Genomic DNA, 13119 nt, shown 5'->3' on the forward strand with positions numbered 1-13119 from the left:
CAGATCATTGATAATCTACAAAGATCTTAGCGGATATAACATTTCTTATGCAAGTAAAAAGATAGATCTTTGATGATATATTTATATTTATATCTAACAGTAAATATTATCAGATCCAATTTGCTTTAATGTGATGTACATATCTAATGCAATCACTTCATTTTTTCCCGAGTGGCTTTTATATGAACTTTTTTTCTTGGGTAAATAACTGCACACTTCATAAATTTATAACTACCCTTATAGAAATATCATACTAAGAATCATTGATAATTACTTATTATCCAGTATTTTTAATACTGAAAATAAGTAATTATCAATGATTCTTAGTATGATATTTCTATAAGGGTAGATAAAAGTTAAAATAAAAATACGTTTTCTGTTATTGTGTTACTAACACTTTAATTTTGCCAATATCAATTCGTAGCACTATAACATTATATTCGCAAAATATTGTTGAAATATTATTGTGAGTGAATAATTCCAGCAATGTACAAGAGTAAATAGTTTATTTTTAACTATATTTTATAATAATACAGTTTAAACAGGTGTATTTGTGTATAGTAACCGGGATTTGAAGTTTATGGAGGTTACATTTCTTGCATGTCACCAAAACTAATAGCGGACTTTCGGCGAATATTCTCCACTCTAGGGATGTCGATTTTCTCGTAAAACAATCGATTCTTTAGAATCAATTCTTTTTCCATTAACAATTCAGAAAATCGATGCATCGTCAAATAGGAATCGATTCTGGATGCATCGATTATTTTTTTAAATGTCTTTATTGCTTTTTTGTTTGTTTTTATAAGTACAATCACAATTTTAATAAATTTAAACATTTAGTTAGCTGTTATCAATGGGCAAGATGAGGTTGAGGCTGTAATTGGATTTTTGACATACGATCTTAAAAACCCATTTATTTAAATTGAGAATCGTAGAAGATGATGCGTACCGATTGTATGGTTACTGAGGAGAAGGCAGTGTGCATATTCTGTGCCACTGCCCTGCAAAAAAATACAAGCTTTGGGGACAAGTCTTCCTAAAGCTTGCGTAAAGTGGGGAGCACATACTCTTCCATAAAGACATAATGCACAACGCATGAGAAAATAGACCGATCAGAGTCCTTCATTTTCATTATGGCATTAGAAATGAGAACTCTGGTCAATTTTCTTATGCGTTGTGCATTATACCTTTGTGCAAGAGTGTGTGCTCCTCACTTAATTCATATTTTTCAGGGTCAATTTTGTAAAGCACTATATAAGGGAATTAACAGTCCAATAGTATATAGAAGTCTGTGATCACGACACAACGTCCGAGAGGACTCTATGAATAATCGATTCTCGATTTAGTACAGAAAAGAATCGATTTTTGATTAATCGGCCATTTAAAGAATCGTAGAAAATAATCGATACATCGTTAAAAAGAATCGATTCTCGATGCATCGAATCAGAAATCAGTATCCCTACCACTCTGTCTAGTTTCGGAAAATGGTGTTTGGGAACTAACCCGAAAGGGTTCCGGTAACCAGTGAGAAAGAGAGAGAGAGGGAAAGGGAGAGATAGATAGATAGATAGATAGAGAGAGAGAGACCGCTCTGTCTAGAGGCGTTTTTTTGTTTCGTAACCACAGTAGCATTTGGTTGGTTAGTTTGGTCCACTTAACGCTCGCAACGCCACGAGCGTCATTGGCTTGGTTTATATCGTGTACTTGATACGCGTACTAAATAGTAACTTTCTATTAGATAATCTTAATATCGATGATATATATAAACAACGATATATTAAGCTATAATACTCATCAACAAAATGTATTGTATTGGTAGAATGCGTCGCTATTGATATGCATTGTCGATATTAAGATTATCTAATAGAAAGTTACTATTTAGTACGCGTATCAAGTGCACGATGTAAACCAGGCTATTCTATGGTTGCGTTCCGTTTCACGCATATGCGCGCATTTATCTATAGTTCATGTTACGTATATTGTAAGCAATGCGTGCATAATGCGTGAAACGGAACGCAACCTATCTTTGTTGCTCGAGGTGTTAAGTAGACCAAACCAACCAACCAAATGGTATCGTGGTCACGAAACGAAAAACGCTTATAGCGTGTTTGACTGGCCCTGGGTTAATCGCTCCGAGAGCGATTGATGACGTCATAAGTCTCTACTAGACAATCATAAAGCTTATAAGTACTTGTTCAACCAATAAATGTAGGCTGAATAACCCAGAGTGGGTTAATCTAGAGATCCTGTATTAAGAGATCGGACACCATATGTCAACGTATTGGCTGCGTTTGGGATACGTTTCCGGTTAGGATCATTAGCTGAATGACAACACAAGCAGTGGTCTGCAACTGTACTAGCTGAACTGGTGCAATAAGTTAAAGTGAGATAAATATACTTCCGGTTTGGACCCAAACATGGTGAATCTAGTATTTGTAGTCGACGGTGTCCGATCTCTTATTAAAGGATCTCTAGGTTAACCCAGAGCCAGTCGAAGATGTTATTAGATTCTCTCTGACATGATAGCACATGGTGAAAGGGCCAATGAGTTATGGCTTCTGCACACAGGACGCGGTAATGCTTGCCGTGCGGCGGAAGTCCGCGTGACAGCCAATCAATATGTTGTTTTTCCGTAAGAGCTAGAAGGTTACTATGGAAAGCAGCATATTGATTGGCTGTTGCGCGAACTTCCGCCGCGCGGCAAGCATTACCGCGTCCTGTGTGCAGGAGCCATTAAGCCCATTCTACAATTGCGTGAACGTGGATGTAAGTGGTTGTAAGTGATTACAACCAATCAGAGTAAAGCAATCAGTGAATAAAACATTCGGATTGGTTGACTTTTACGTTCACGACTACGCTTACGCAATTGTAGAATGGGCTTTACTCTGATTGGTTGTCGTAATCACTTATAACCACTTACATCCACGTCCACGCAATTGTAGAATGGGCTTTACGGAAAGTGTATGTGGCCAGCTTAATAATGAGCTCCCCGAACGCACCTGATATATGACAGTTTCCTAACCTAATAATGTGCAACTTTAACAATGAATATGTCGCTTCACCGTGTAGAGCGACGGTTTTGACTTTCAGATTCGGTTTCTATGCGTCAAAATACATTATCTAACCAAATTTTACCGAAATTTATGAGGTCCTTTTCTTCATAATTACTAAAATGTTTTTAATATGTTACTTCTTTATATAAAAATATCATTTAAAAACATTCATTTAAAAACAAAGTGATATTTTTAATCAGATTTAGTAAAATTATTGAGTGAAATATTCTGTACTATTTTAGTTATGCATATGTACGCTAACTTTACACACACACACACACACATATATATGTATAATGTAGAACTTTTCAAGTTATGCAATTACATACAACTATAATATATATTATATAAAGTAACATATTTGTTTTTTTTTATTTATATGTTTATTATTTATTGTTTTAATACAAACTTTAAGATGACACTATAATTAACAGAATTGTTATTATATATTGTATTAATTTGACCACAGAGAAATACAAAGAATAATTTACAAAAAATTTACAAATAAGTACAAAGGATATATACAAAGAAAATAATGGCTCTAACATGGAATGAAAAGTACAAGCTCATTACCAGAAATTTGGCAGAATGGCTGGGAGATGAAAAACTTAAGAGTATCCTAAAACAGCGTAATCTAAAACTTTATTGGGGTACAGCTACAACTGGGAAACCGCATATTGGCTATTTTGCACCCATGTCTAAAATAGCTGATTTCTTGCGAGGAGGAGCGGAAGTAACAATTCTCTTTGCTGACCTCCATGCATATTTGGACAACATGAAAGCACCATGGGAGCTATTAGAACTTCGTACTCAATATTATGAAGTTGTAATTAAAGCAATGCTAAAATCTATTGATGTTTCACTAGACAATTTAAAATTTGTCAAAGGAACAGACTATCAATTAACTAAGTAAGTTGATGCTATATTAGAACTTGTATTATGACATCTTTTATAACATTATTGCGTTAACATTATTAGCAAAAATCAGGTATATATTTTATTGTGGTGTGATATATTATATTATTAAGATTAGCAAAGTTTAAAATAACTCATTACTGTTACTTATTACTTACTTATTACTGTTATTATTGAAAAAAGTAATTGGACATTTTTATTATTATTCAATTAAAAGAAAACAACTTGTTACTGTCATTATTATATAAAAAGTAATGAGTTTTTACAAATTCCATTATATTTTCATTTAGTTTGAAAACCCTTTTTTTTAGAATTCACTGTTGCTTATCCTATGTACACATATTCTACAGTAAGAATAAAAAGTATTTGTACACCAAAGATTGTCTTGAGAAAGGTCTGGTGTACGAGTACTTTTTACACTCACTGTATATATGTAAAGTACTGGTTAAAGTAAATATTATATTTGTGATCATTATCTAAATAATGTAGTTATGTCACTATTACTAAAAAAAATAACTTGTAACAGTAATGGCATTATAAGTAATGCATTTTTTTTACTTTCCAACTCTGAAAATTTATATAACATGAAGTCATTCTGTTTCCAAAAGCTACATAAATGTTTTTTTTCTTCTTTTAAGGGAATACACATTAGATATATATCGCCTAAGCTCGATAGTGACAGAGCACGACGCGAAGAAAGCAGGAGCTGAAGTTGTCAAACAAGTTGTAAATCCTTTGCTTTCCGGCCTTCTTTATCCAGGATTACAGGCCCTCGATGAGCAACATTTACAGATAGACGCTCAATTTGGTGGTGTTGATCAACGAAAAATCTTTACTTTTGCGGAGAAATACCTGCCCATGTTGGGATACGACAAACGTATTCATCTAATGAATCCAATGAGTCAGTATCAAACAATAAAACGAACAAAAGTATTACCATATCTTTTTGCTCACATATGACACAATTTCTGTTTCCATAACTTTTTGAATTGTTTATCTAGTTCCAGGCTTAGCAGGAGCAAAAATGTCCTCATCTGAGGAAGACTCGAAGATTGATTTGTTGGACAATGCTGCAGCAGTAAAAAAAAAATTAAAAAAGGCATTTTGCGAGCCAGGAAATATCACGGATAACGGTGTATTAGCGTTCTCAAAACATGTTATATTTCCACTGTTAAAAAATGACGAAGTTTTTATTGTACCAAGAACTGCAGAATTCGGCATGTATTTATGTTATTTTATCCAATTTATGGCCAATTTATACCGTAATAACAATTTAAAGAAAATTTAGAAAGGAAAAATAAAAATCATAAATTTTGTATATTAGGTGGTGAAGTGTTCTTTACGAAATATGAAGACTTGGAGATTGCTTTTGCGAAGCAGGACATACACCCTGGTGACTTGAAAAACGCTGTAGAGATATACATTAATAAACTTCTGGATCCAATCCGCAAGGAATTTGAGACAAATTCGAAATTGAAGACCCTGGCAAATAAAGCTTATCCTCCACTACAAAAGCAAAGTAATTTATTAAACTAAGTAACACTCTGAATATAAGTAACTTTCTTACCCATACAGCACGCAAACGTTGAATCAATATTTCAGAAACGTTGCGTTGCGACATTGCAATGTTGCATCAACATTTTGAAATGTAGATTCAACGTTGAAAAAATATTGTAGAAACGTCTAATGTCCGCTAAATTGCAATGTTCTGTAGACGTTGCAATTTAATATTGTTAAATATTGATTTAACATTGGCCGCGTTCAGCGTTAGAACAGTGTTACAACTGTTGATAGTTTTCCATACTAAGATTGGATTTTGCAGATTTATTGAAACAGCATGTAAAGATTAAGAGTACCGATCGATTTTTTTCATTATTCAACGTATAAAGTAATTAAAATAATGTTAAAGATATTAAAGTAATGTTGAATAGTTAACATAATAGTTTAATATAATAGTTAATAAGATATTCCATAGTTTGTACTGAAAAATATCAGGATATAATGTATAATATTTCGGAAAATTTCAATGCGTAATTTAAAAGGATATATAAAACTTCTTTTCAGTATTTCTATCTGAATTTCAAAAGATAGTAATTTGTTCAATGTTGTTTTAATGTTATAACAACATGAAGAATCAATGTAGGAAAAGCAATATAGATTCAACATTGGAAAGATATTTACATTTCAACATTCAACATTCAACATAATATCTCAGCAACGTTGTTTCAATTTTCTATGATGTATGACCCGTATAGCACAGAAACGTTGAATCTATATTTTATAAACGTTTAATTTCAACATTGAGATGTTATATCAACATAGCAAAATATAAATTCAACGTTGAAGAAACGTTGTAGAAACGTCTAATATCCGCTGAATTGCAATATCTTGTAGATGTTTATAAGACGCAATTCAATATTCGAAAAACATCCCAAGTAGCCAAGACGGCCGTGATAATGACGTGAATTTTACGTCATCTGCTACGTTATTTATCTTTCAAATTAACCAAATAATGACGTCTTTTTGACGGTTCTAAGTCACAAACCAGAGACGTCATATATACTACGTCTTAATTTTTTACATAAAATAACGTAACAATGACGTGTGACACTGGTTAAAAAAATATATCTTGCAGAAACGATTGCAACTAATCAGCTTATGTTGATTTTAAATGAAATTTAGCTTTTTGATTTCTCATTACTTTCGCACCTAAAAATTTACTTAGTATTGGTCGGACGCAAACTCGAGACCTCAGACATCTCCCGGTTCCTAGTCTACCATCTTGGCTACTGTGCTATTTCTTCAACTGATACTAAGTGTCTTTTATTATTCCCATATGCAGCTGAAGCACTAATTACAATTTTCTTATATTATTTAGTACAATCACAAAAACAAACTATAGTTCAAATATTTCATATAATAAAAGAGAAGTCAGAGATACATGCATAAAATATTTATGTAAAATATGTTTACCTAGGTGTTGACATTACAAAACATTACAATTTAAAAAAACATTTGAAGAAACATTTTTAGAACGTTAAAAATAATGGGGTAAGTTCTGTTTTTTAAAAAAGACATTAAAAAGACATTTTTTTAACGTTTGGAAAATGTTTTGATTTTTAATATTTAATAAACGTTTATTTTAACATTTAGAAAATGAATGTTCATTAAATATTATAAAACAAAATATTTTTCCAGACGTTTTTAAAAACGTTATTTTAATAAAAAAAGTGAACTTATCCCATTATTTTTAAAAATATATTTTCCATTGTTTTAAAAATATATCCCATTGTTTTAAAAATATATTTTCAAATGTTTTTTCAGTGTTTTTTAAAATATTGTTTGCTCACTGGGTAACAGAAATAACTTCTTATAAGAAGCTTTGCGCCTGAAGTACTGGCAACCCGGGGGTTGAGTTGCTCAGTCTCGCTTGTCTTGCAGACGCCGCGATGGCATCCGCTTTCGATTCTGTATGATATCTTTATTTGACAATAAATACTAATTTGTTCAATGTTATTCAATATAGAAAAATCAATATATATTCAACATTACGAAGATGTTTACATTTCAACATTCAACATTGCAATATTTTCGCAACGTTGTTTCAACTTTGTGCTGTATGGGTGAGTTACTTTCTCTCATTTGGATTGAAATGAGATTTTATGAAATAATTTATACACGTCTCTGCATTATTTATATCAAGTCAGCTGAAAAATTTTGAGAATATTATATACAGAATGTATAAAAAATGCCAGGACCCTGGAATATCTCGAAGAATATAAGTTTTATAAAAAATGTTTAAGGCTTCTGGCTAGTCAGGCGAGAAATTCGCGCTGACAGTGGCGACACAGCCATCAGTGGTAGGAATAAGAACTTCGTTCATTGTATATATAAAGCGAATTATGTATGTATATATGTGTATGTACGTATATGTGTGTAAACAGCCACCTAATTTTTCCGTCCGAATCACGGCGTTATTACTGACTGTAGTACTCACACATAACATAATTGCGGAAATGTGAAAATTGTCCGGATACTATGCTTTTTGGAATATTTTAAGTATAATAGTACTTATTCTATCATATTTCGTACCGAGTCTCATAGCTGATCTCCTGTCAAAATAAGCCGATTTCCACATATATATTTTGCAGTGTTGTAAAGGTTATTTCGGGAAAAGAACACTGTCCGAAGTATTTTACGAGTGTGTAGGATCGATTGCAAGTGTCATTTTGTTAATATATCTTTTTATTTAGCAATAATTCGGACGCAAATTAGGTGTGTAATTTCTCGCTTCTGACGACATCAATCAATATGGCCGCGGTGACTAGTTAGGAGCTTTAATACAAAATTGTAGGGTTAATAAAAAGACCTATTTACTGAACTTATCAGTTTGACCTTAAGTAGCATCGTTAAAGTCAGGGCAAGGACATCTTAAACTTTTTTTTATATGGAATCTCGTATTTTTTATTATATATTCTTATAACTGATATTGAAACGTTTTCGAAACACTATAATAAAACTTCTTTTTATAACGTATTAAATTACGTTTGTTTACGTATTAATTTCCTTACGTATTAATTTTTTGTCATGATGACTTTAGCTTGATATTTTTACATATTGAATAATAAAGGGAATCATTGGTGTTAGAAAGCAGAATTATTTTTAAACAATTTTATTGCATTTTGTAGATACCTTGGTGAATTTCGTAATAAAATTTTATATGTAAAAAAGAATATAATTAATCGATTTTTTTCATTATTCTACGAATAAAAGTATTTAGATAAAGTTATCGAAAAGCGAAAACTTTCTTTATGAAATATTTTATGTTAAAAAATATGACAAAAAATTTTTAAGGAAAAAAAAGCTTTATTATAATATTTTGAAGATATCTCGACGTTCGCTACAAGAATAGGTAATAAAAAATATAGTGTTCCATTTAAAAAATTCAAGATGACTTTGCCTTTTTGGAGACGTCATTCAAGGTTAAACTGATAAGATAAGTAAATAGATCTTTTTAAACCTTATAACTTTTATCTGAAACATTTTTAATAAAATTTATATTCTTTGAGATACTCCAAGATTCTCCTTGACTTTTTACATCTGACTTTGACTTTTACATTATATATAGAATGTTCCAGAATAACTTTCAAAACTCTCATGGAAACATAGTACGGATTAAGATGAACATAAGACTCCTATACCATTTTACAAATTTGCAATAATTATTGAAATATTAATTAAAAAAGATTTGTGAATGATCATGCGAGATATGGTAGATAAGTTGTAATGACGATATCTACTGTCGTGTATTTGTATATTACAAGTCAAACTAAACAAGAAAGTCTTATATCTTTTTCCTAATAACTTTGTAGATTTTTAGTTATTAATTAATATTAATATATTATCGCAAACGACCATTTACCATTCTTCTTTAATTAATAATTAGAAATTATTAATTTAATCAATAAGTAAAAATCTACAAAGTTATTAGAAAAATAGTAGAACGTTCTTTGTTCAATTTGACCTAATATACAAGTACGGGATGGCAGACGTTGTTACTACGGTTCAACTACTATATCTCGCGTGATTATTCATAAATCTTTTTTAATTAATATCACGATAGTTATTGCGAATATAAAAAAACGGTGAATTTTTATATTTATCTTAATCAGTACTCTATGCCTTCACAAGAGAAGATTATTCTGGAACATCTTGTATAATATTCTCAAAATTTTGCAACATATCTGACTTGATATGTGATACAAAAATACATCTATTTCACAAAGTCCAGATGATTCCAGATACTTCAATCCAGATGGGGGAAACTAGAAGAGTTACTTATTAACCCGGGAGTGGACGCGTATCGGTCATTTCTCCATATTTTTTCGTTTTCTACTTATATCATCTAATTTATTGATATTATTGTATTTTCGCTTTTACTTTAAATTTTCTTTGATGTTTTCTCGTATAGCATGGAGAAGTAGACGGCATAGACCCGCTTATTTCTATGTGAAATTTGATATGTTTTTAGCAATTGGTCTAAAAGACCATAGCGCGCCTAATAACGTTAGTCTTTTATCTCTGCCACGTCAGCGTCGCTCGATGTGCCGCCGAACGTCTATTGTCTTTCCGACATCGTAATTGGACGGATAGTTCTCTTTTTTTGTTGAATCAATAAAATTTTAACAGCACGCGTAATTGGAGTATATATTCTTGATTCAATAGCGATATTATTAAAATTAATACTTGAATTATTGAAACAATACATAATGTGATAATTTTAATATTGCCATTAAATCAAGAAGATTTATTCTTTATTTCTAAATTTATCAAATACATTTTTAAGCTTATTAAATCAGTTTAAGTTAATCAAAATAAAATAAGAGAAGCAAGAAATTCTTATTTTATTTTATTAAACTAAAAAATTGTCACTTTTTAATAATGCAGTTAAAAATATTATGATTTTATTTTTAATTTATTTACATATGTATAATAAGTTTAATATATTTTCTAAACATATTAGATATAGAAATGGTAAAAAAAGATGGGAAAAAGAAGAAATCATAACATTATTGACACCCTTATAGAAATATCATACTAAGAATCATTGATAATTACTTATTTTCAGTATTAAAAATACTGGATAATAAGTAATTATTAATGATTCTTAGTATGATATTTCTATAAGGGCATCATAAAATTGTTTCCTTAATTATTATATTTCTTTTAATAATTGGATTGGTAATTTATTAATTTTTATTTAATTATTACACATATATGTGCTTAAATATATTTCGGTCAAAATGCGACCGATACGCGCTCACTAACGTTGGTCCTGTTAACGCGCCCACTCCCAGGTTAATAACAAAATCGATAGTATTTATTACAATTTATTAAGATATGTATGCGCTATATTTCATAATTCAGTAATTGTAACTTGATATTATTTAGAAACTACAGAAATGGAAATTACTCCTATAAGACTAGATATTCGAGTGGGCAAAATAATCGAAGTGAAAAAGCATCCCGATGCGAACTCACTTTATGTAGAGAAGATAGATTTGGGAGAATCGAGTGGTCCACGTACTATAGTCAGCGGCTTAGTTAATTATGTACCTTTGAATGAGATGGAGAATAGAATGGTAGTGGTTCTTGCTAATCTAAAGCCAGCAAATTTAAGAGGAATCTCATCACATGGTATGGTTCTTTGCGCTTCAATGTAAGTATCCTATTAATAACAAAGTTAAGTGACATAGTAGTTTCGTGACACTAATATGTACATCGAAGTTCAGGTATGCTTGGTTATTTTTTAAATCAGAAATTACTAAAAATTTTTAATCAAATGAATTCGTTTCTACATAGTCATATATCGTGACTGTTGATTATTCGAAGAAGTCGAATAATATCAAGTCAGATATTATTCATATATCAAAGCAGCTATAATATTTGACAGTTTGATGTTTCGTTTACGTCAGTAAGAAAGTTTATTCGCTCATGTGTTACGAGTGAGTAATATGATAGCAAAAGTACGGTAGTAAAAGTTATACAATTCAATTTAATGTAAGCTGATTATTTCAAAATATAGTAAGCTTACATTAGATTGCATTTTATTACTTCCTCATTAATTACGCGTGAGTTCCGGTCTACAATAAATGACTTAAATCTTAAGTCATAAGAAATTGATCACAGTCGATTATTCTCCTCATATTTGATTTCTTAAGGCTTATGGCTTAAAGGGATGCTGAAGTCAATGACGAACTCGAAAAATGTCGATAACACAGAGACAATCGTCACCAACACAATCATGCTATTTTTTTTCGTATTTCTTGTATATGTAAATCTTACGTGAATGTGTGTTACTTTGTTTTACTATATTCGGCGGAAAATATGTTTTTAAACATGTGTAAAGATGTGTAAGATGTATAAAGATGTTATATAACATGGTTATATAATCATGTGTAAAAATCTTTCTGCAAACTCCCAATATTCTTAAGCTTCTGAATTCAGAAGAGAAGGTACAGTAATGTTCTTCAAAATTTTTCTATTTGTGGAGCATCCACACTTTCGGTATGTAGGACCTGCAGAACTTTTGAATTAAGCAAATATTACGTTGACAACTTAAGACTTTACATTTAAAATTTTTGTTCGCTTTCGTCATATATTGAGCAATGCTCCTATTTATTTTTACAAGTACTTTCATTGCGTAAAGCAATTTATAATTCTGTACAACCAATATGACGTAAACTTTGCAGAAAAGTATCAATATTCTGTCAATAAAGTTTTTAGCTTCAGCATCTCTTTAACAGGACCTACTTAATCCAGAAGTTCCACAGCTTATATACAGGGTGTCTCACCCTGTATATCATTCAGGAAAAGGTTTTATTATATTTAAGAAAGCCTAACCATATATGTGTAGAAATCTTTCTGCAAAAGTTTCCGATATTCTTAAGCTTCTAGATTCAGAAAAAAGGTACAGTAATGTTCTTTAGGATTTTCCATTTGTAGAGTATCTATATTTTCAATATACAGGGTGTCTCACACTCTCCTCCGGGAATTTTGTGGGGACGTAGAATAGGTTGATGTGAGCATAAAAATCCTATACCGTTTTGCGAAATTCGCAATAATAGTCGAGATATTAATTAAAAAGGATTAAGGAAAAACGCACGCTGAATGGTAGAGGACGGATCGCTCGAGTCACAGCGCGGTCCAGTAATAAAGCTCGCGGATATCGCGCGCGGTGATTGGAAGACAATGCACCACTGCCTATTCTTATCTCGGCACGGTGCGGCAAGACGTAGGAGCGTAGCGGTATAAGTATAGGCAATGGTGCATTGGCTGCGTTCCGAAATTCACTGCCAGTACTGAAAATCTATAGTTCATGTTACGTATACTATAGAATTTCAGTACTTTCAGTGAATTTCGGAACGTAACCATGGTCTTCCAATCACCGCGCGCGACATCCGCGAGCTTTATTACTGGGCCGCGCTGTGACTCGAGCGGTCCGTCCTCTACCATTCAGCGTGCGTTTTTCCTTAATCCTTTTTAATTAATATCTCGACTATTATTGCGAATTTCGCAAAACGGTATAGGATTTTTATGCTCACATCAACCTATTCTACGTCCCCACAAAATTCCCGGAGGAGAGTGTGAG

The 13119-nt window shown here is 31.6% G+C and overlaps 1 protein-coding gene across 3 annotated transcripts in view; it reads left to right on the forward strand.

The window, feature by feature from the left end:
* The window catches only part of LOC116852472 (tyrosine--tRNA ligase, cytoplasmic), an 82971-nt gene that overhangs the window by 27001 nt on the left and 42851 nt on the right, over positions 1-13119 (forward strand). For 2 of the 3 annotated variants that reach the window (XM_032832901.1, XM_032832903.1), the window contains 5 exons: positions 3523-3962; positions 4607-4869; positions 4970-5185; positions 5293-5487; positions 10920-11187. In XM_032832901.1, coding sequence (XP_032688792.1) covers positions 3589-3962; positions 4607-4869; positions 4970-5185; positions 5293-5487; positions 10920-11187 — 1316 coding nt within the window. In that variant the 5' untranslated portion in view covers positions 3523-3588. Of the gene's footprint in view, positions 1-2907; positions 3149-3522; positions 3963-4606; positions 4870-4969; positions 5186-5292; positions 5488-10919; positions 11188-13119 lie in introns of those variants that run through there. The other variant, XM_032832902.1, reaches the window with a different exon arrangement.

This window comes from Odontomachus brunneus, unplaced genomic scaffold, assembly GCF_010583005.1.
Source record: "Odontomachus brunneus isolate Ranch 3 - 2012 unplaced genomic scaffold, Obru_v1 Obru_scaffold_227, whole genome shotgun sequence".
NCBI lineage: Eukaryota > Metazoa > Arthropoda > Insecta > Hymenoptera > Formicidae > Odontomachus > Odontomachus brunneus.